This window comes from Nyctibius grandis, chromosome 14 (genome assembly GCF_013368605.1).
Source record: "Nyctibius grandis isolate bNycGra1 chromosome 14, bNycGra1.pri, whole genome shotgun sequence".
NCBI classification, from domain to species: domain Eukaryota; kingdom Metazoa; phylum Chordata; class Aves; order Nyctibiiformes; family Nyctibiidae; genus Nyctibius; species Nyctibius grandis.
Window position 1 is genome coordinate 4,029,505 of NC_090671.1, and position 24,303 is coordinate 4,053,807.

General features: G+C 39.7%; 1 protein-coding gene across 1 annotated transcript; it reads left to right on the forward strand.

Moving 5' to 3' along the window:
- SUDS3 (SDS3 homolog, SIN3A corepressor complex component) lies at positions 1-23,358 on the forward strand. Its single transcript, XM_068412418.1, has 12 exons — positions 1-166; positions 2,014-2,083; positions 3,062-3,117; positions 3,513-3,584; positions 5,866-5,885; positions 6,451-6,607; positions 9,882-9,977; positions 11,933-11,994; positions 12,918-12,939; positions 13,682-13,787; positions 17,969-18,053; positions 21,436-23,358. Exons 1-12 carry the CDS (start codon positions 1-3, stop codon positions 21,532-21,534), a joined length of 1,011 nt encoding a protein of 336 aa, XP_068268519.1. The 3' UTR covers positions 21,535-23,358.
- Positions 23,359-24,303: the final 945 nt, after the last annotated feature.

The window sequence follows — 24,303 nt, forward strand, 5'->3', positions numbered from 1 at the left end:
ATGAGCGCGGCCGGGCTGGTGTCCGCCACGCCGCCGGCCCCCGCCCCGCCTGGGGCGCCCGCCGCCGCCATGCCCCCCGGGCCCGAGTACTACGAGGAGGAGGAGCTGGAGAGCGCCGAGGAGGAGGACGGCGAGCGGAGCGCTCGGGCCCGCGACTCCGATGAGGGTGGGTAGCGTGGCGGGCTGGGGTGGAGAGGGGCCGGGGGGTTGGCTGTGGTGCCCTGGGAGAGTGGGGACTGGGGCAGAGAAGCGGGGGCTCATGGGGGGCGGTGGCAGGGGGCTCTCGTCGGGGTGGAGGGTTGAAGAAGGGGACTGCTCCGGCCAGGTGCGCTGAGGACGTGGGGGACAGTGTCTGGGGAAGAAAGGCTTGGGTCGGGTTTGGTGGAGAAGTGGTCTGGAGCAGCAAGAAAACGCGAAGAAAACAAGGGCCTGTTAGATTGCTGGGGTTCCCTGTGGAAGGGTAGAAAAGTGAAGCCAATGGAGAGGTGGAATGGGAAGTGTTTTCCCAGGTGAGGAAGAGGCAGTGAGTGAAGGGGAGAGCAGGGAGGAGGTGGGATGGAGTGTGTGGGACAACACCGTAAAAACAGTAGAGAAATCTGGTGTATTAAGCTTGGTTATGTTTCTGTGGTGTGAGTGGGGGAAGGAGTCAGTTAAGGTAAAAGAAAGTGTGGGCAGAAGTTAGCGGGTGCAGGAGGATGTTAGAGGAAAGGGGGGTTTTGTAGAAGGACCAGGAAGGCAGTGGAGATGAGGAAACAGAAGTAAAACCCAGAGTATTCTGGGGTGTAGAATCCATAAAATAACACATAAGGGAGATGAAGAACGACCCTTTGACAGTGCCTGTTGCTCTGTCAGCTGGAATCCTTCATCACATCTGGTATGTTCATGAATGAGTTGCCGGAGCCGAGCCTGCGGATCCTTACAAAGGGTGACAGCGTGCTGGTCGGTGGAGGGCTCTCTGGGGCCACACACAAGTAAATTGAGTATGGAAGTCCTTTGTGGTGATCTAGACATCTAAGTGTTCTACTTTCAGTTAAAACCTTTTGTTTTATCTTTGGCATGTGGAATTTTATCTTGCATGTAAGCTTGAAGTGTTTGTTCATAGTTTAAGAAAAATCTAAGACAGGTTTGATATAAGGGACCGGTGCCTCCCCCCGTCCATGCGTAGGGAATGTAGCTGTAGTTTAGGCTGTACAGCTGTACCCTGCCTACCACAGCTGTGGCCTGGAGGCACTCACCTCTCCTCGGGGAAGAAAGGTAATTAATTCTTGGCTACTCTTATCTTATAAATAGAAGCCTGAAAAGGCATAGCAGAAAACTAGCAGTCTCATACTGATTTAATTTGTTTGTAGTTTATATTATCTATTCATAAAATTGGGGCTGTCTTTATGGTAGTGTTGGTCGTTATTATGTGTAAATGTTGAAGTACTTTGTGCAACATGTAGCTGAGAAGTCAAGTTCAGACCACAGCCAGTAACTTGTATCTTTAGCAAGACCTTTGTGATCGATCCTAACAGTGTCTAGTCGTGGTATTTTTGTTTTGGAGTGTTTCAGGTCGAGATGCAGAATCAGTTGTAGCTCTTTCAGTCATTATCTTCCATACAGTATGTTATGTCATGGGTGAAGCTAAGAAGTCTGTGAAATGCTTTTCAGTGTCTTTAGACTGTTTCTGTCTTACCTCTGTATACGTGAGTGTTAATGTAGAACCTGTTGTCTTAAACTGGGAAGAAATGACCAGAGTGCCTGAAGTTGTTCAGACTTGATGTAAGCTTCACTGCGGAACTACCAGAGGATTTCCATAGGTTAACCTGCAACTGCTGGAAAGAGATGAAATGGTTCATTTCACTTCTGAATTCATCCCTCCAGAGGCCTGTCTCGTTGTGTATTTGAGGTTAAATTGCCTGAGGTTTGGGGATTTTTTTTGTTTGTTTATTTCTTTGTTTTTAAATAATTTACTACTTTGGGTCTTTTTTAATACTTCTTTAGTTTTAACAAGTCATTCTTTACCTCATGTAGACACTGAGGATGCCAGTGAAACGGACCTGGCGAAACATGAGGAAGAGGACTTTGTAGAAATGAAAGAACAGTAAGTAATCATTCTATTTAAAAGTAAGGTAACATTTTGTTTACTTGTTTTGTTTTGTGTTTTTTTTTGTTTTGTTTTTGTTTGTTTTTTTTTGTGTAAAACTTGGAAATGTTTTGGGCCAAGATTGGGGTTTTTAAGTGCCTAGCCCAATGTAATAGGTAATGAGTCCATCCACATGTATTTCTTCTCTCCTCAGTTACTTTCTCTGTTCTATAAGTATTCAAGAAACTAAGTGCTGTTACTGTTTTGAGCAAAGAAATAGGTACGAGTTTCTGGGAGCAGATGAGTTTTGCTGCAGACGAATCCTTTGAGTAAAATAAAGGATCTAGTTTATATAAGCGAAGCAAAAAGCAAGATCCCTGTTAAAATCCCTGAAACAACAGAATGCCATTCCTTTCCGAGAAGAGGGGCTTTTGGGAGACTTGAAATGGTTTGCCTTGATGTTTAGGTGTACTTGCAGTATTTTGTGTTCTTGCTTACTGGCAGAGAAATGTTTTTCTACAGGTCAGGAAGACGTGGTCTGTGTTAAACCACAGATACGTGAGAAAGGAAATGCAAGTTTGCAACTGCACCAGGAATAGACTTGGGGTTTTTTTTTATAACGTCGAGTTCTACGTGAGGAAATGCCTTCTGTTTTATAAGTAGGGAACTAAACATTAACACTTGACAAAGTGGCAGAATGATTCTGTTGTAAAGTTTCTGGCATCTGTAGATCTAAATGTTGTTTTAGATTTCAATGTGTTTTTTTTTTTTTTAAAAAAAAAAAAAATCATATTTTACCCTGAACTGTTACCAAAATAATTGGTTCGGGTGCATTGTAAAACCAATGGGGTGGCAGGGCTTTTACTCAGAATGATAACCTTTCATTTGAATAATATTCTTTTAGTTGTTGTTTGTAACCTGTTGTAACCTAAACAGATGGTAAAATAAACAATGTATGTTTTTCAAAGTAAACTTGTGTGTTCTCTGTCTTTGCAGGATGTATCAGGACAAACTGGCATCTCTGAAGAGGCAATTACAACAATTGCAGGAAGGTAAGCTTTGAAGAGGGTAGCTTTTTTTCTTCTAAACAATTTTCAGCACTCTTCAAAGGTCATAGAAGGAGGAGAGTTTTGAAAGATGTAAGCAGCATCCTTCACTGAATGTTGGCTGTCAGTCATGCTGCTGAGTGAAAAATGTCAGCCACTTTCCATCCTTTTTCCTTCTAAACACTTGTGGTCAAACCTCTGTACTGAAGTGTTTCTTAAAAGGAGTAGTCGGCTTTCTGAAAAAATGGGGAATGAGCTTATCAAAATAAGCAAACTAGAACTGTAGTTTTCTGATTTCAGATAGTAGTATTTGTTTTTCAAGTGGTGTATGGCTCCTTGAGAAAACTTAATACTTGGAAAAAATAAAATTCCAGTGGAGATCCACAATTTATTTCAACTAGGTACTCTTCAGGAATATCAGAAAAGAATGAAAAAGTTGGACCAGCAGTACAAAGAAAGAATACGAAATGCAGGTAAGCTGAATTTCTTTCTAAGATGCTGCATACAACTTTGATGGTTTTTCTAACACCTGAAGAAAAATAATAATTCTGTCCTTTAAAGAAAAGGAACTTGCTGGAGCAAAGGGTTCTTCTGTTCCCGAGGGTATAGTGTAGGGTTTTTTGAAAGTGCGTGAAGCATGATGGGATCTATCTTGACTTTTTTTTTCTATGATCAGCATTGTTTGCTGACTGTTTAGTAAACACCAATAAACAGTTTTAGTCTTCATTTGTGTGAAACAGCACAAGTGAGAAAATTTCATTTTTATCTGGCACTGTGCCTAACGTACAGTCTCCCACTTTGCCTTGTTCTTTTGTGCAACTTGCCTGAAACCTTCAGGTGCACCGTTTGTTTGCAGGAATGGAAGGTCAGGACTACGTGCTTTCACAAAGATCTGTTTTGTGCCCTGGAACAAGGACTATGGGGGTTTGCTGCTGGAGCTGTTACTCTGTATAGCTGTGACACTGAACGGGCTGCCTGTACTTTGTGTTCTGGCGCTCTGTTTCAGGAGCGAAGGCCCAAGTTAATTTTTAAAGTGCCTCTCTCAGCCCTTCTGGGTAGCCTTTATTGTGTTACTGCCAAGAAATGGCTTGGAAATAAGATCCGTTCGCTTGCCCTCCTTCTTGTTTGTTCTCTTTCCGGTAGGTCCTTATCTTGGATACTGAAGCAGGGTCTTTTATAGAGGCTGTTATGTGGAAATAGGAAATGTAGCTGTTCTTCCTTTAGAAAAGTTGGATGACTCCTGTAATGCCTGGGCCGTTGGTCTGGGAAATATGACAGAGAGGCAGTGGTAGTTGTATGACTGCTAACGAACTCCAACCTCTGAAAAGTATAAATTGTATCTTTCTAAAAGTGCTTGGGATGGTAAAGGATTTGCTTGAGGAATTTAAGTGAATTCAACTACTTCTTGTAATCAGGGATCTGTCTTCTGAGATGAATTTCATGTACACTAGAGCTGCATTCTAGTAATATTGTGGTGTTCTGATAAAATTAGGACTGACTGCAAAGTTGTGTTTCTGGATGGCAAAGACCAGTGCTGCAGCAACATATTTCTTCCACAGGAGGGCAGATGGTGATAGCTTTCCATTTTATGATTAAAAAATCCAACTTCCTACTAATACAGGAAGAATGGTCTTTTATGTTTGTCTTTTCCATGTTGAGGTTTTGGATTTTTTTTGTTTTTGAGAATTCACAGATATTGAAGCAACAGTTTAGGTGTACCTGTATTTTATTACCTCTATAATACCGCTTCCGTGCTCAACTGGTCAAGCCCTTTGCAAACAAAAGGTTTGATTTTTATTGAGCCATTATAATCTTTGTTATCTACTTTGATGTTTTTTAATTTTTAAATTAAAAAAAAGGCACAGTAGTACAGTGTTGCTCCTACAGTCTTCTCTGAAACATATTTGAAGCCTGTGATCTTTACATAAGTTTTTACTATTTCAGATATTGCCAAAGCTTAATATGCTGTTGAAATATGGTGACTTGAGGACTGATCAGGTGCCTTAGTTTGCTTTTCTTGTCACTGCCTTGAGTAAAAACTTTGTTTTGAGTATTATGTCCTCCAGGAAACACAAGAAGGGTCCCATCCTGCTTAATTTCAAGGAATTGCACAAATGTCAGTGGCAGGACTATTTCACACCCAGAAAGCCATTTGCCTCATCCATAGGTCTGACTTGAACTAATCATTGCCATATGTTAAAACTTAACCTTCAGTGCTACATAACGATCTCCTTGCTTGATTTCTCAGGCATAAACAGCCTGAAACAAGACACATGTGAATTAAGTAGATGAATCTTCTAAGAGCTGCAGAATTATTTCTGAACCAGTCGTTGCTGAAATTCATGTAGTGGGCTTTTGCCAGGTGTACATTCAGCTACATGTTTCAAGCTTCTTATCTGGGAAATTTGTATCTGGTATTAATTGATGGTAATTAAACTGGAAGAAAGATGGACTAGCTGCTTAGTACTGCTGGGAATAGCAGCTGAACTGAATAGCATGGAATACTGCTGTATAAGCTTTGCAAATCTGCTTGACGATTTGTAGAAAACTTCAATTAACAATATATTTTTGTGGAATTTTTTCATAGTTACTGTGTTTTCAGCGTAAAACTGCGAAGTGAGAGTAGAGGTTGGATGAGTACAAATGCTATTTAGTTCACTGCCTCTCTTGGCTGTGATATTCAATGACTTAATATGTTAGGGAAGTCATTTTGTGTATCTTTGAAGATAATAAATTGTCTGTCTTCTCTTTCAGAACTGTTCCTCCAGCTGGAAGTAAGTACTCTTAATTTATCAAAATATATATTAACTAGATGGAAGAGGTATAAACCTCTTGTTTCATCAACCTGGTACTTGTGCTTGTTTTCCCGGAAGACTTAAAGAAATTTTCTTCCTCTAACTAACATTGTTACACTTGAGGTGTAGTACTTGGTATTATTTCAAATAACTTCTGGACTTTGTCTTTAAAGTAGAATTAAAATAAATATTTGTTCTTGGGCTGCTGTATGCTTGCTGTGCATTTGGCTTTTTTAAAAAGCTTGTTTAAGGTGGTAAACGATAGTGCCATTTATAAATCTGAAGAGCTCTCTGCTAGAGACTTGATTTGGTATGTAATGTTAAAATGTTTTTTAAAAATAATTCTTTTGCCAACATAGTACTGCCTACATAGTCATTTTTAGATGTTTTTCTGTTGATTGTGAATATTGATAATCTTTAGAACTGGCTACAGTTTTGAACTGAAAAAGTAATCAATGCAGCAGTTGAAAGAAGCTGTTGCGATATCGCTAACTTGAGTCATTGGTTCCTTCGTTAACCTTTTTGTTCTTTTGGTTTACATTAGACAGATCAGGTGGAAAAAAATTACGTCAAGGAAAAGAAGGCAGCAGCAAAGGAGTTTGAAGATAAGAAAATTGAGCTTAAGGAAAATTTGATTGCAGAGTTGGAAGAGAAAAAGAAGATGATTGAGAATGAAAAGCTAACCATGGAATTAACGGGAGGTAAACACAAGATGGGCATCTGTCATTTGTCTTATCCGCTCTGCTACTGCTTAGAAAAAAAGATATCAAGGTAGCAATGCTGGTTTATACAGACAGCTAGTGTGAAGACTTTAAAGCTTTCCAAATGCCAACAGAGGAAGAACACAAATTGGTAGTCTCTTAATGGAGAAAGCAGTTCATAATAAATTCGGTGACCTGAATTACTAACAGGTGAATCAGAATAGAGCCAGTGAAGCAGCAGAGTGGATAGGCTTTCTTATATGCAGGGAAAGGGGCTGCTTTAGTTCCTGGGATCTGGCAATGAAACTATTGAGATATGCTACAATACTGACCTAACTGGCAGTGCCAGGTTGTAAACTGCGTCCTTTTTTCCTCCAGTGGTCAAGATGTTGAAGAAAGGCAAACAATAAAGGTTGAAATATGCTACTTAAAGCCAGAAAAATATATTTGCGAGCTACATTTGTGTCCAGACTGTGAAAAATGGATGTTAAATGGGCAGTTTTCTCTCATGAGGCCAGTTGGTACTTTTGGTGCCTTGACAATGCTCTTTGCTGTAATTGACACAGTGGAGCCAAGTAAGAGGGGTAATTAGCCTCCTTGTGTTGCTGTGATACCGAACCAAAAGTCTGATTTGGTTCTATTTTTTAAAGCAATTCCCTCACTTAATGGACAGCTAATGTTAGTTGTGTTGCTCAGGCCTGTACATGAGTTAGCCCTTTTGTATCTTTCTTGCATAGTGTCTACAGAAGTTATATAAGCTAATAATTTAATTAGTGTTCAGAAGTGAGAATTAAACCTATTTGGACATACTCAAGAGTGCTCTTGGCTTTGTACAAACTATTAGGGCTAATGTGGTCTGGAAAACAGCTTGAGCTGTGCTGTTTCCCTGATCTCTCTTTTTAATTATGAAGTCTAGTCTGATCTTAGAAACTGTGCCTGAACCTTAACTTTCCTGTTGTCATCCTGTGCCTGTGTCTGTTCACTGCTAAGCTGGGATATGGTACTAATCTTGTAAGCAGATTTTCATCAGTGGGTCAGGATCTGACTAGATCTTACCTTTGGAAATCTGTATACCGATGTTCTAGGAGTCTGAAGGAATCCAGTTTCTCATCAGTGGGTCAGCTGTTAACATCAGGATTTGAATTTGCAGAGTTAAAGGGAGACTGAGGAGCGGTAAAAGCAGTATTTAGTAGTCTGATTTGGGGACCAGATTAATCCTCTTCAGGGAAATGTGTCCCCCCATTGTTGTGTGTCCTGAAGAGACGAGCTGTTTCATCAAATACAACCCTAGGAAAAGGCATGTAAGTAACTGTGGAGAAGAGATCAGTTCTGTGTGTGTTAGCCCTCCCTTACCTCCTTCCTTCCAGAACAGCAGAAGTGCAATGCGATTTCTTTAGAAGTAACAGATTTTGTCATGTACACGTGCTAGAGGCTGAGAAATAAGAATACTGGAACTGATGTGAACTCGATGGTTTTTAAAACCTATGGAAGTTCAGCGTATACAAGGATGCAAGTTAGCAACCTGATGAATAGCCTCGTCTGTGAGTGTTGGGAGCATTGCAGTTTCATTAGGTTGCGATAGTTGCCTCCTAGTCTGGAGTATTGTATAGTGTGGTTCTAAACTATTAAGCCTCGTGCAAGACTGTGTTTCAGGTTAAATCTGTTGGTGCTTTAGCAGCTCTTCAAAACTTCCTTTCTAAAGTTTTCATGAATCTCTCAAGTATCTCAAAGTTCTTCAAATGTTTCACAGTAAATGGAAGACTCTCAAACTCTGTTTCTTTCTGAAAACTTGTCCGGTGCTGACTTTCAGCTGACTTGTCACAATCTTAAGATACAGGATGCTAAGATAAAGAGAGAAGAAAATTGTTCCCTCTGCCTTATTCATATTTTAAGCAATACAGATAACAGCTCTGTGACAACTCCTTTGAAACTAATTTTTAAAAAGGAGAAAAAAGCCTTCTCGACTTGGCTGCATATGGCCTTGAGTAAGTGCTTCAAACCCCTCTTCTGAGGCTCTTGTAAATCGGTCTTAACTTAATGGCTTACATTCAACACAGTAAGTTATGGTTTTAGTGTCTCCAGGGCTATTGATGTTCAGTGTTTTTCAAATTCAGCTTTGAATCCTAGAGATAAGGTTTCCTTTGGCATACACTCGGTGAGTGGCACTTCATAGGTTTTTTTAAAGCTTTTATCGTAATGTTTGTTCTCTGAATGTGCAGCATGGTCATCCTTGTTCACCCTTGAGGTAAGGAGAAAAGTAATTTGGTGTGGTTTGGAACATGCACAGCTGCTCAAGGTTTTAGCACCTAGAGGGAGCCAAAGAGGCTTTGTAGACTGAAGGGCTACCTAGGCTGTGATTCGGGTGTACTAAAGATGAGCGAATAATTCTCAGCACAAAGAAGGAGGGGTGAGATGATGTGTTTAGCACTTAAGATGTGGTCTTTTGCTTGCAGATTCAAGATATCTTCACAAATTAAGGAATGATTTGTGAGAGTTGGTGTAAAGTCGTTCTGTTAAGACTACCTGTAGACATTTGGACAAACTAATTTCAGATGACTACTTAGTGATGACACTTGTGTTTCAGTTTTGAATGGATTTTTTCTTTTTCCCCAGTGCATATGCTACAATTTATTTTCTGTCAACTGCTGCTCTGCATGTTATTAATTAGGCTCGTGTCATTAATCATAATTTGAAACATTTTTAGATAATCTGAATTTAAATACTATTTGTGTTTAAAAATCACTCTAGCAGACTTGTATCAGTTTTGAATGCAGTAATTATCTGTATTCATCTGTCAAAGCTATTTTTCCAGCTTGAAGACAAGAAAGAGAGTAATTGATTTGTAGCTGATGTTCTACATGCTATTAACTATCCAAGTTTTGTTAGCAAAGAACTCCCTGAACTTTGCCTTTTAAATGGTCTGTTCAAAAGCAGATAGCATTAGCATTAAAGAAATTTGCCTGAGTCCTTGTAGCATCGTTGTGCTTGTTATATTTATACCTGAAGGAGGTGTAAAATGTCCCCAAACTGCTTGCAGCCAACAAAAGCTGTAACCATGGCATCACAACGCTGTTACTGAACAGTGACCTAGCGTGAAAGAGAACTTGTATTCACTGTCAGCAGTTCCAGCTTGGATGCTGGAAGCTATCACAAAAAATCCAATTTTCTATATGAAAGAGGAAAGATTATTTTCCTTGTGCCCTGTGTAGAAGCAGCAGCTTTCTTACTCCTTTCCCTCTGGTCTTATCAGCTCTTCAACTTCATTACTCTACAGATTCAATGGAAGTGAAGCCTATTATGACAAGGAAGCTGAGGCGACGACCAAATGATCCAGTTCCTATCCCAGACAAGAGGAGGAAACCTGCCCCTGATATCCTTTCACAGAGCCATTGGAGGCCTGTTGTATCGGAAGCCGGCATGCTACCTGCATCTGTGCTGTTTTGTACACGAAGGAAGATGAAATGTGGGGCTAGGATCAGATTTTAATGTAGGAAATACTGAAGCACAATTTGTCACATACAACATGTGATAAACTAATATGACACAACTAGTCTTTGGAGATCCCTTGATACCCGCACTTAAACTTCACGGTGTTGTGAGATAAGTGATTTGATTTTTTTTCTTTGTCAGTGAGAATAGTTTGAATTCTTTAGGCAATTTTTTTCACAAAGGAAAAACTTTAAAAGAACATTACATATAAATGCCAAGGTAATTGATTCCAGAGATAGTAAATGGCTTTTTTACATGAGCCAAAGCTTCTCTCATTTCAAGATGTGATGAAACATTTGCCAGAAAGATCATATTTGTCGTATCAAACTAGTCTTCCCATTTCTGATAAAGGCTTCAGATCTCTAATCCAGAGAAATGCATAGGGAAAGCAAGGAGTGCTAGATTTGTTCTTTGAATAAAAAAAGATGAAAATCCATCTTGATTTTATGTATCATGAGAGAGGGAAAAACTTGTATATATAATCTTTCTCTTCTGCTTTGTTGCATGTTTTTATAATAAAATGTTCCTTGGCTTCTGGAAATATGTTTTTAGCTCCTCTGCGATGATAGGCACTTTTTGTGTTTGTGTATTAAATTCACCTGGAAGGCAAGGCAGGGATACTTGCTTTGCAGAAGCTTATTATTAGATTCCAAATTTGTATGGCTTAAATCAGGTTAAAAAAGCTTATCTTCTGAGTGACTCCCATTTTCTGAAGGCAATATCAAACTTTGAACTTCTAGAGTTCAGGCAGGGTGGTCACAAGCATCTTCAGTTCTAATTAACCTTTGGCGGGAGAAACTGTTCACTCTTTCGGGGGGGAAAAATTCTATTAGTACCCCTATCTCATCTGAAATGAGTTTCATAGTGAACATGACCCACTAATTGAGCGTGATATGGCAACCACAGTACGAAAATATCTGCCTTTCTTCACTGGGGAGAGGATTAAAGTCCATCAGAACCAAAGTCCTTAAAATGCAGCCTAGCAATTGTTAACTTCAGGTTGATACTTTGAATCCTTTTGACTTAACACCTGTTCTGAAGAAACTGTAGATTAAAGCTGGAGAGAGGGTCCACTGCTTTGGCTGTTGTTTTCCTTCTGTGTACTCAGGTTTTTCTTGTGCGGAAATGACAGAGGAGCAGTAGAAAAGGGAAGTAGGAAGATGTAATCGTGAAACTACACAGAGTGACAGTGGAGCTCTAATAACCCTAAATGACACTAACTTCTGTGTTCTGAGATTTTGTTTTTGTTGTCAGGTGAATGGTAGGCTCTCATCTATCCTCATCCACACAAGGATGTGGTTTGTGCCTCTGGCTTTGTTTTGTGGGGTTTTTGTTGTTGGGTAGGTTTTTTTTTTTTTGAGAGGCTTTCCCTTTTTCTCCATATCTCTCTATTCCTGCTTACTGAGTTGCAAAATAATGAGTTTCTTTTCCTAGGTTTGGGTGGGATTTGGCTTCATTGTACAAAATCTGAAGTGAGTCTGTTGTGTTTCAGCTCCCAGATTGTTCTCTACAGAAATGCAAGATGAAAAACTCTGAGAACGCTAGTGCTTGATGCCTCCATGAAGTAAATGTCAATGCACTAAAGGTTTTTCACTGAAAGTTATGTCTGAATAAGTTAAAATGATTTTATACTCTATTTGCTGCTAAATATGAGGCTTTGTGGAAATGGACTTCTGTTAATTCACATGACAAAAAAAGCTCAAGTATGATACTTATTAAAACCTTATGCAACTTCACAGAAACCTTTTGGCTTATGTTTAGTCAAGTGAAATGTCATTGACCTTTAATTTTTAGCCTTGATTGTCAAGATCTTATGGGAACCTTAATTCTGGATACCTCAGCTAAATTATTTGTTGACTGATGAGCAAATAATGGAGGACCTGAGAACACTGAATAAGGTAGGGATTGTTGCTTGATTTTATTTCTTTGGTTTAAAGAGGAAGCTAATGCTTTCCTCTGAAGAGAACAGAGCTCTCTGGTTTATGTTCCTTTTTAAGATGTGGGACTATTTCATCCCAGTAGGTTTTCTGAAGTGACACAATAAAAGATTTAGCAAGATGGTATCTCCTCCCTTCTATTTTAATAGGTTTAATTAATGTAATTAAAATGACTGTCATCTAAAAATGTTACCTTTTGTCTGAACCAAGTGATGAGCTATCGTAAGGAGCTTGTTTCTTCCTCTGCATGGCTGAACAGATGTTAGCACATCTTCCTGGGAGATCACAGGCTGCCTCTGGTTTAGGCCTTAGTGTGGGTTGGTGGTTTTTAGTTTGGGTGGGTTTCTTTTTTCCTCCCCACTGTTGCAATACTTCAGCAAACTGGATGGGGTACAGTGTGTATGTTTATAGTTTTTCTAGATTTGATTAACCTTTTGCTTTCTTGCTAAACACTTTAAGGCTTATCTAATTTCTTGTAATAGATGCTGCTCATTAAGGCTTTTGAGGATGGTAGTGGAGCATGGTTTTTGTGCCAGCTGTCGAGGTGTCTCTAATGATTTATCTCCTGTATTTCATGTACCGTGAGAAATGTTGGATCACGTTCAAAAATACAATGTGTGAGATGGGTTTGGTTTTGACTTGTTTTCGTGGATTACCTGAATGCTCTGAAGTTCAGTTTGTAGACCTTTTGTGTCGTGATACTGATTATCTACACCTTTGGCTGTTGCTAGCGTGCTGTTCTGGTTATGTGTTACGCCACTTAACAGTACATTTGAGAAAAGAACCATTTAGAGTATGGAAAGTAAGACTGTCTGAAATTATTACTGCACGCTTCTGTGGCTCGTGTCAGGTCTCTAACGCTTCTTTGCTCTCTTTTCATGTAGCTTAAATCACCGAAGAGACCAGGTGAGTTAACAGTTGCATTGGAACTTGTTCAGTCATGCTGTATTGAACAGAATTATGTTGTAGACTTTTTGGCTGTACAATTGCTGACTGTGTAATTTGACTATATAATTGTTTTGACTGTGTAATTGCTATTCTTTGTGTAGCTGCTGTGGCGAATGGGTGCTGTGTGGAGACTCTTCATCTGTTCTGAAGTCTGTCAGGGGTGGGAAGGGAGGTGTATGCATCTTTGGTGGCTGAAACATTTGGGCATGGGACAATCTAGCTGTGTAAAGAGGTTTTCCCATTATATTCAGATGCATCTGGGCAGCTTGCCTGCTTGTTAGGTAGGTGGAGGGAGGGATTGAGAACTTTTATGCTTTTAGCTCTCTAGATGTGTATGTACACTTTATTTCAAGACAGAGTGGTACTAACTTCCCTAATTAATTCTGACCCTAGTTAACTACTTTACTATAGATTAGAACTGAAACCAAATCAAGGACATACTGTATATCACCTACCTATCAACATTTTTTTTCAGATAAATGTTATATTTCAGTGAATATTATAATTTATATAGTCAAGGCAGAGGTTGAATTATTCCTACCAATAGAGAATATTTTTCTGATGGAAATTTGAGTGTGTAGTTTTCTGTGCTTATTATTTCTGCTTAATATGACCCTATTAATTGCAACTCTGCCGTCAGATATGCTGCTGTGTGGTGGACACATGCTGGTCTTAAACACAGTCTCTCTCCTATTCCCAGCCTCTCCCTCCTCTCCTGAACACCTCCCAGCTACACCAGCAGAGTCTCCAGCACAGCGTTTCGAAGCCCGGATAGAAGACGGAAAACTCTACTATGATAAGAGATGGTAAGTCCTGGTAAATTTATGTTTTAATCAGTCTGAGCCTTGTGTAGTGAGGAGACAAAGACTGCAGAGAGAAATTGCTTTTATCAAAGAATTTGAGGACAAAACGTTTTTGGGCAGAGGTTAGCCACTTCCTCCAAGGGCTAATCATTGCAACTTGGGTAAATCAGAAGTGATGATGGCGTGTTTAGACCTCATAGACTTTCAGGAGCAATTACTGGCTCGAATAAAAGGGGACTTAAATCTTTTCCATGGAGTCAGTAGTGCGCACTGTGACACTTGGGAAACATTCTGGTCCAGCCTAATGTTGAGTAAGAGAGCCACCAGCAGACGCAGTGCTCTGTAGCTGTGAAGCTGGTCAGGTAGGATGCAGTTATTCTGTGATTGCAGGTACGGTGTCGGTGTTATTCTTGTTCTTGATGTTATTATTGATGGTGTCGGTGGTATTCACAGCGCTGGTGGTGTTTTGTAGAACACTAGCCCATCGTTCCACAAGGTGGCAGAAGAAATGTCGTGCACCAGAGGAGCAGAATGAAAAATGTTTCTAATAAATCCAAATAACCTTTAAAGATCAAACCCATATGGGAGAAGCAACTTCAGAATTGCTGATTGGATTTAGCTCTGTTAAGTTTTATAGGCATGTAGCTGTGCAAGCCTCACAAAACGCAAGGAAAATATTAAATTTTGCAGAGAAATCTTAGTAGGTCTTAAACTTAATCCGTGAGACACGCAAAACTGGATAATCAAGGGGGCAATCTAGTACTTCTTGAGCAGAAAGCAATTTGCAAGTTGTATGCTTATTTGTAGCCTACTTTGGTGTTCTGGTGGCTCAAAAACGAATGACAAGGTTGTAATTTTAACATGGAAAATGATCGGTGTGAAGCTTGTTTTCTACACGCAGCCATCTTACGCAGTTGATCGTTTTTTCCTTCTGCCACTCTTCTGACAGTGAAGTTTCATCGAGGGTTCAGTGTGTACAGCTCTGATATGCTGCCTGGAGCTTAAACTGTGACGTGTAAAGCAGACATGAACTGGTTACTTGTCACTTCACAAATCCGTGAAGTTCTTTTTTTCGCTTTCATAATTTTTTTTGTGTAAAGTGACTATCCTCTAGGATATATTTGGATGAATAAAGTGTTCTTCAGAATTTTTAAGCATGTGGAGTACTGTGAAGTGTTGCATAAGTAAAAAAAAAAAGAAGATGGAATCTGGAGTAATCCTGTCAGTAAAGCTCCCACCAAATTTAAACCTGGGAGAGCTTCAGTGAGCCCAGATGAAGCTCTTAAAAGCACAGGCTCTCTCTGAAAGGTATCTAGTTGGAACATAAAACAGTAACAGATATTTTTGTGTTGCTGAATTCAATTGTCATGGGGGTCTTACTGTCAGGAATTCCAGCTGTTGCCTTTCGTGTCTTCCTTGTTCTTGCTGTTTTAAGATAGGTATTTTACATTAAGTATTATTACGTTTGGCTGTAATAATCTTGCTTAAATTTTTTGATTGATAGTAATAATACTTGTGCAAAGTAGCTGGTATTTTAAAATAATAAAGTAACTCTTGATAGTGGGAGGCTAAGTTTTTCTAAGGTGTACTAAGGCTGTAGCTGCTGGCATGCACCAGAAATAGTAAAACTGACAGCTCAGGAGTGACTACTTTCTCTGTTTCCTGACAGCAGCCATGAAGGACCATTATCTCAAAATAGTGAATGTTTAAGGCTAGTAATGGACTCCCTAAGGTCTTACAGGAACATTTCACAAACATATCTCCAATGTGGAGGCTTTGTATAGGGAGGTTCAGATGGATGTGGAATTAGACTTCAGTTTTTTATCCTCGATTTGCTCCATGCCCCCCATCAGATCCTAAAATACAGTTCACTATATTTTAGCCATCTTTTTGCTTTTAGCTTTGTCTGCATACAATAGTGCAGAGTGATTTCTTTCAATCTTCTGATGGAGGTGCAGTTGAAAATCCTGGCCTTTCAGCAAAATATTTTGTAGCAGAAAGTGGAATTATTTCTGCTTGCCTCACTTGTCACTATTGTGGTGTATTTTACCTACTGCAAAAGCAAGAGTTGTTTGATGCTTTCCCTCTCTTGAAAGCCAACTTAAATTCCACTGCATTTTTCATCTGAAGTATTTTCCTCAGTTCTACCTCTCTGTTCCCCTGTGGGTATATAAACTCAGCAAAAGGCTGATATCTGGACATGTAACTGAGGTGTACCAGGCTACTGTGCCTTCAGCTGACCTGCCTCTGTGTGTGTGGAGCGTGAGACAGCTGAGACAACCCTTTGATGAAAAAGTGCTGAACTAACTTGTTACCTTGCCTGTGCTGTGCACAGTTAACATAGATTTACTGATGGATGGTGACTTGCGATGTGAAATCCGGGGGCTGAAGCCTGCTTCGTGTGTGTCATTAGCTTTGGAATTCACTGATAATCAAAAATAGGAAGAAACATCTTTACAAAAATTGTTCCGTTATCTGTGCAGGCACAGATACCGCTTGCGAGTTGTCATTTGCAGCGGTATCTTCTGCACTTGGAAACTTGTGCACTGATTGTATCAAGATCATCAATTCTCCTTCCTTAAGCACTCACAGCATGGCATGGTAGGGTACTGCTGGACTGAGACTTTTATGTGTTACCTTAGTGAGGTCTAGTTTGTAGTAGCTTAGGCAGTTCCTTCATATCAATTAATGATCATCAGGGCTCAGTAAACTGAGATTTTTGGCTCGGATCATTGTTGCTATTGCATTGCCCTGGAACCCACCGACATCCTTTCTGTTAAAATGAGGGAAAAAGAATAATGGTTGGGCACAACTGTCTAAAGGTTGCAGGACTTGGTTGTTTTTGTTAATTACCTCACCTGGTCCATTGGTAATTAGTATGTTTGGAAGGCTGAAAGCTGACACTGTCATTCCTGTTACTGGCAAGCAGTGTGGAAATTCTGAGTGTGTGAGCCAGTAGGAAGAGATTATGGAATAAACTATTGGAAGACTTCCATATTTACAGTATGGCTATTGTAGAAATAACTAAAGATTATGCAAATCCATGCATTTTGACGAATGGCGGTCAGCCAATCGGACTGCAGGGAGTTGCATGCTGAGTAGCTACTGAGGGAGTCTCTGTGCAGTGATTCTGGAACTTGCATTGCCCAGTTAAATATGAAGTATGTAATGATTAGGGTGTAAAGGTGGAAATGTAGTTATGCTTTTATAGTTGTAAAGCATTTTGATGTTCTCTTGATTAAGATTATTTACTTACAAATAATCTGTTTCAGTATAATTAGTTCTGCCTGTGGAACTCTCCTAGGCAGAATAAACAAAGTGGGGAGTTTTGTCTAGCACGCTTTGCAGCGCTTACCAGAAACATGGTCTGCAAAGAAGGCAAGACCATGAAATCAGGCAATTTAGAGTTATGAATTTCAAAGTTTTTACTTTGTTTTATACAAAATGCACTAAGAAAAATCCATAGCATGACTAAAATATTATCTAAAAGGGGAAAAAAATGGATAAGCTTAGACATGGTCTCCTTATGGCAGGTATATACAGCTGCTTACAGGGTCCGTTACCCATCACTTACCATTTTGGGTATTTTCACAAAATAAGACAGTATTAGAAATTTGAGGTCTCTGTTTAAACAGTACAGAGAATGCACTGATTGAGTACAATTCCCTTGGTGGTGCTGCACTGGTAATTTTGTATTGGGGAATGGGAATAACTTTTGAGTATCTGTGATTTGCTCTGTCACATTTTACCAGGTATAATATGGAGCTGCCTTATGAAATCCATCCTGTGTCTGACATGTGAAAGGCTGGTTTGATTAACTCTTGAAACATGGGCTTATTGTCAGTCAGTGTTCTCCTGTCTTGTGGCTTGGTGCTCTGCCCCTCCCTCCTTCAGATGTGAAATCTGTTTTCAGGAATCTGTGTATAGAATTGAATGTGGATTGAGAGCTTAATGCATTTCAAAATATCATTTAAATGCAAAGTGTATGTGTACAATCAGAGCACCTGCTATGTTGTGAAGGTGGGGAAAGTGGTGTGGAAAGAAAGACTTCATATTTACTCCATGCAAATGCTTGTGGAATCCTAGCTTTATCAGTCTTATTACCGTTTCTTTTCTCAATCTTCAGACAGCTAATGGTCTCATGTGTTTCCCTTTTTGTTTTTTTTTTTTCTTTATTTTTGCAGGTACCACAAGAGCCAGGCTATTTACCTGGAGTCTAAAGAGAACACTAAGATCAGCTGTGTGATCAGTTCTGTGGGTGCCAACGAGGTAGTGGGCTGCTTTGTTTTTCTTGGGAGTGGGGAAAGCCGGGGGTCAGCCTAGGCAGGTAGAGGGCTGTCTAGTAAGGGCTAAGAGAAAATTAGTGTTACTTCTGGAAAAGATGTAGTTGCCTGGTGTCAAAGGAAGCTGAATCCAAGATAAAACTGACTTGAGAGATCTCTTCTTGAGATAGATCTGAGATGGAAAGAGTCTTGTTGTGTTTCTAAAGAACGATCCTACGTTTTGCAAGTAGTAGCTTGGCAGGCAGGAAAAATGGGGAGAACTGACATGTTGTATATAATTGGCATTAAATTCATAAGTTCCATTTCCATTATTTCAAGAACATACATGCAGTTATTATTAATGCAAAATTTAAAAAAAAAAATAATCCCATTGGGAATCCAGAAGAGGATGAGGAAAAATTTTGTCACCAAATTTAGTTGTTATAAGGGGAGAAAATTATTCCTGCTAACGTGAGTTGTGTTGTGAAGTAAGCTGGCAGCATTCATCACCTGCTTGGGAGACAGGGCAGGTGAGTCATTTGTCTGAGACAATTTCCTTGTGGCTAATGATTAAGGCTTAGAGAAGCAGATGAAGGGAGGTGTGTGCCTAAGATTGATGGGAATCTTGCTGCGAGATAAGCTTAGTGCTTGAGCAGTGCATCAGTTGGGCAAAGGGAGCAGTTTTTTCTTTGCTTGCAGATTCCAGCCCCTTCAAGGAAAGAAGTGATAGACTTGAATGCACTTCTCTTCCATCAGCCAATGAAGTAACTTTGATTTGTTTTGGCAGCTAAGGGAAAATATTTTATTTTCAACAAAATGAGTTGCATATGGGATATGCTTTGTATCACAACTGTTCTCCCTGCAACAACAGTTGTAGTGCTCAACGGTTGGTTGAATAGATAAAGTAGTAGTAGTGTGCTAATGGATGCGTTAAAAATGTAGTACTGCTAATTTGATTAAAGTTATTACTGTTAACTTAAAACATTAAAACTCAGTCTTTTGGGAACATCTTACCTGAAGGAAATGCAATCTGTTAATTATAATTGAGTGAATACCACTTTAAGGTGAGACAATAGGTTTCATTTTAGTTTTGGGGGGGGGGTTTTTGAGAGAGGCTGGGGAGGAGGCATGGCAGTTGTTTGCCCTGTAATGGTTCATTGCAACAGTATAAAGCCAAGGGAGATGAATACTTAACAGAACCCTGAAAGCAGAAGGTGTTCTCTTAGGAGCACAGTGTGCACATCTCTGATTTCATCACACGTTCAAAAGCATGGCTGCCAAACTAGGATCTTACGGGGTCCTGCTTGAATTTAGAAGCTAGAAGGCAGACCTAGATTTGAGGTCTGTATTTGTAGGCTGGAGTCAAAAGTTGACAGCATTTCTAAAAGACGTTATTCAAAGGAGCTTTACAGAAAATATCTGCGCAGTGTCTCCCCACCAGCATTTCCGTTAATGCTCAAAGTGAAAAGACTTAACTAAGAAACATCAGAGAGATTATGGCATACAGTTGCCTTCTCGTGGCTGGGGAAAGGAGTAGTTAACAGTGTTTCTGAGGCATCTTTGTTCATATGAAGGTCTGAATCAATTTTCTTATGCTGGATTTGAATTTTGTAATTGGCTGTGGGCCTCTCTGACACAGAGTCTGTGCTGTGATGATCCCCCGTAAAAAAACAAACCAAAAATACCTTCCCAAGCCCAAATTCTTTAAAACTTGGTGAGGTGGTTAGATCTAAACAGAATATTACTTTCAATGTGATTTCCTTGAAAACTGTGACTCAAATACTACATTGGTGGAAGTCATTGGCCAAGTACATGGAACCAATTCAATCATTTGTCTTTCGACAATAATAAACTCTTCAATATGTGCAGGAAAGTTGTTTATTCCCATGAGTTTATTCAGCAATCTCAGTTTGTTGAAAGTTTAAAAAAAGAGCTTATTTTTCTTTTACAGTCTAGGAATAAAAGGAATTCAGAGATGGATTTCGTTGTTTCTGTTCACCATCTTCAGTTCTTCAGAATTAATAGATGCTATCTTCCGAGTGCAAAGTACACTGTATGTCTAAAACATCAGTTTTAAGTTCAGAATGTCTTGATGCTTTTATTTTTCTGAACTGTGTGGCACATTTTAGTGTTAATTTTCACTGTTGTGGGCACTTAAAACTGATCTTTAATTTTCTTCCAAATGGAACTTAACAAAGCAGTTAACTTTAGCAAAACAAATATACCGTGCCATCATATTGTGATGGAATGTAAAACTGTACGTGTTTATTATTCTGCACAGTTGCTCAGAGTTTGTAGATTTAAGAATTGTTTCTGTTAGCAAAACATACCAAATTCTTGGAAATGTTGCAGTGGAGAGCTGATTATCAGTGAAGGTGGGTTTTAATTTCTGTAGAGAAATAACTGAAGTACAAATGCAGACAAATATTAAATTTATTTTATATTGAGGGCTTCTGCTAGTAAAGTCATTTTATACATAAAATAATGGAGTTAAATCAATCTGCTGTGCCAGGCCTGTAGCTAACAGGATATCTAAAAAAAAAAAGTTTTGGATAAATCACATGCCAACACTAACTTTGTAGTCCTTTGCAGTAGGCAATATTGGACTTGTGTCCTAAAATACTCTTGTACTAAGAGCTGAATAACTCTTTATTTTCCATGCATGCATTTAAATATGTTTAAATGCATTAGAATGATAAAATGCAGAGGAGTTTTGCTCAGGTTTGATTTTTAAAGTACAGGTATTTGAGTCTAAACTTCTTGAAAGTGATTTTTATTTTCTAGAAATTCCAGGTGTCTGTCTCCATGGAAGCGATTTGTCCTTTGAAACATACTGTGTATCGGCAAGTTATGTGACTTTTGCCATGCAGGTGTCTGAAAAAGAGACCCTTTTATCTTCAGAGACAATATTTAATACATTGAGAAATGCTTCACTGATCAAAATCAGAATAAGCTTTTCATTTGACTAATAGTTACTTGTCTGGGCAAATCCCAGGATAGATAATTTGATGATCTGTGGGTCTAGAGAGACTTATTCTTGATTAGGTAAGGCTTAATGTCAGAGTTCTGATGCGAACTACAGCAGAAGGAAACTTGCTTTCCTGATGATGCTTGGGAAGAGTAATTTTTCTTGATGACTGTTTTGAGCAGGAAGTTAAGGTGGTAAAATTAGAAACCTTATTTCATTTTCTACTCACATTGCAAAAGCCTAATGTGGGGAGGGAGAAGGGCTTAAGCTAAATCATCTGTGCACCCTGAGTAACGGAGATGTTCAGATCTGGCAATAAGAATACCTGGACTTATTTGGCTACGTATTGCTTACTGTGGGTTTTCCCTTTTTCTCCTCAATATATCTCCCTGTGTCTTTTTTTTTTTTTTCTTTCCTGCAGATCTGGGTGAGGAAAACCAGTGACAGCACAAAGATGAGAATTTATCTGGGACAGCTGCAGCGAGGTGTTTTTGTGATTCGTCGACGATCAGCTGCGTGACTGTATGCTCTTCCTTGGTCTTTTTTTTTTTTTAACCAATAAGACAAGCCTCTAATGGGTAATGGCAGTCTGTTCACTCATCTGAGCAGCAGAGGACCCTGTCGTGACCTCTTATGAGACAGTTTGTGGCTGGCCACACAATCCCCAGTAGTCCTTAAATCCTTAGTGATACCCAAGCGCTGCCCTGGACTATTTCTGGATTTTGCGTCAAGCTTCCGTATGTTTTCTTTATACTTTGGGTGACTATTTAAGAAGACTGCATCATACTTTTTTCATTGTTGTTTCATGGTGCATAGATGGGACTCGTATGTTGAAAACAACGTAACATTTATGTTTTGAAGCAGACCAATAGAAGAAGCTTTGCTAGTCAAAACCTGAGGTTATTTGTTCTTTTTGTTTTCCTGCAAGGCTCGAGATGTTGGGCAAAAAGGAGATTATTCTCACCAGCTTTCAGCGGCAGCTGAGATGCATCTGTAATACCTGATATACGACATCAGCTTTATTGGGTGAACTGTTTAAAGACTTGAGCACTGAGGCTTCTTTTAGGAAAGTGTGAACAACTTAGAAACTGCTGAAAATCCAGTCGATTTTAATGTAGTTAAGCAGTCACATGTGGTTAATCAGAAGCTTCTGTTTCTCTTCACATTAAAAAACCCTTCAATGAACAAGCAAAGTGTATATCTATTTGCTGAAGTAATTTCCTGAAATAGGTGGATGAGTATAAACCAAAGGGTTAATAAACTGGACTTTGCAGATAGCAAGACTATATGAATGATGTGTATGATTATAAGCACTCATATGTATGAGTATTACCATGAAAGGTAAATTTCACTTTCTTTACTCATGCTTAGAGTAACAGGTCATGCTGGAATCCTGCTGACAGAAGATACCGGATCTGTTGTATCTTCCAAAGCAGCGTGGTACAGAGTAGAAAGCAGCATTGACGTGCTTTAGTGTATAGCTGAAACCTTCATTCCCTAAAATGTCATGCAAAGATTTCCCTTTGAAGGGTATTTTAATTACTGGAGATAACACTGGGTTTCTACACTTGCCCTCCAATAGCACAAGTGAAAGTGCTCAAGTGATGATATTAACATACTCCCAAGATGTTTAAAGATCTGACTCTGGCATTCCTTGATTATTCCCAGTCTTTTGCTGATGGCTGAAACCGCTGATACCATGTGTGACTGCATTGGCATGAACTACACAGTGCGCTGGCAACGCTGTCAGATCTTTGCCTTCTGTGCAAAAGAACTTGTGCTCCTTTTGGTCACTGGACAAAAAGTTGTAATTTCTGCCTTTATAGAGATCTGTCACTTTGAGGCATCTTTTGTTTTTGCTTTTGAACTGCTGCCTTGTTCAGCATCAGTCTGGCCTTTCTTTCATATCTGGATAAATGGAGTATTTTAAATGACTGTTTCAATTTCTTTTCCTTACTGCACTTGGGTGGCAGTCACATCCCAATAACTGATGTACGTATGCGGATCTGGACTGGAGGGTTATGGCTGAGTTTCTGAGGTGTTGCCTTTGCCTGAGACACCTATTTTTGCTGTGTTTAGAGTTTCAACTGGATCTGGAGCTTTGGCGAGGAAAGGAGAGGGTGTCTGTTTCCCACCCCCTTGAAAAAGTGCCATCTTTGCTGCAGTGTTAGTCAGGTGGACAGCAGCAGGCTGCATTTTGTCAAGTTAACAGCATGCTTAATAGAACTTAGCATTCTCTGCACGTGTGACAGGTTTTTAATAAGGTGATGATGTACCAAACAGGATTTGTCACTGAGCCTTAAAAGGAACATCATAGTTCTTGTAATAAAAAGTGCTAAGTAAATAGCAGGATTTATTTCCTACTTATATCGTTTTATCAATGTATATGTTTGTGGAAATAGCTGGGAACTCTGGTTCAGTTTTGGGGAGATACCTTGCCAACCTGCTGACAGCAGGTGATCTCTCTGCTGCTGTAACGTTATCTGTTTTGGGGTAACTTTAAAGGTATTGGTAGAAGTGTGGAAGCGCAGCAGCTCTTTTAGAGCCAGGCATGGTGTAGGTGCTGCGCATTGTGTAAGCTTAATTATATAGCTTTGACACCACATCTTCATCTGAATCAACAACATCTGCTCTCCATCCCTGTTCCTTGGCAGAAGTGGGGAAAGAATAGCTACTCTTGCAGCCAAAAGCCTGTCTGTCTATTAGCTGTGGTCTTATATTGCGGAGGGGGTGGGTGTCTGTGTGTGTGATGGGATGGGACACGTTTCTAGTTCACACCCTAATCAGAATTTGAAGAGTCTTCTGGAAGCGAATTCCTGTGGGACTGTGGCACCTTTTCCCTCTTCTGTAACCCCGCCGTGGAGGCTCCACTGTGCTGAGAAAGTTACTGTTACCATAAGGAGTCCTCTTGTGTTGTTGCAGGTAATGAAGGAGTCTAGCCTTGGACTGCAAGTTGTAGTGGTGAAAAACAAACTAAGGAATGATGGGGACACTGAGCAGTCAGGGTGGGAAGGGAGAAGTTTAAGTGTGCTCTTATATTTCCTGGGCAGATGGGTTACGTAAACTGATACTGATTCAGGGCAGTGCTTCAGTGTGGAAGCTGTCAAAAGTTGATCTCAAACACCTACTCTACTCCTTCACGCCGATCTTGGATCTCCAGGAAGGATGTGCGAGGTTTGTACAACTTCCTTCTGCCAGAGTTCCTTGCCTGCTGCCAGTTTCCCCAGTGCCCTTGTTCAACCTTTGAACCATAATTTCTGCTTCTGACAGTCTTCAGTGTGGGCTTGTA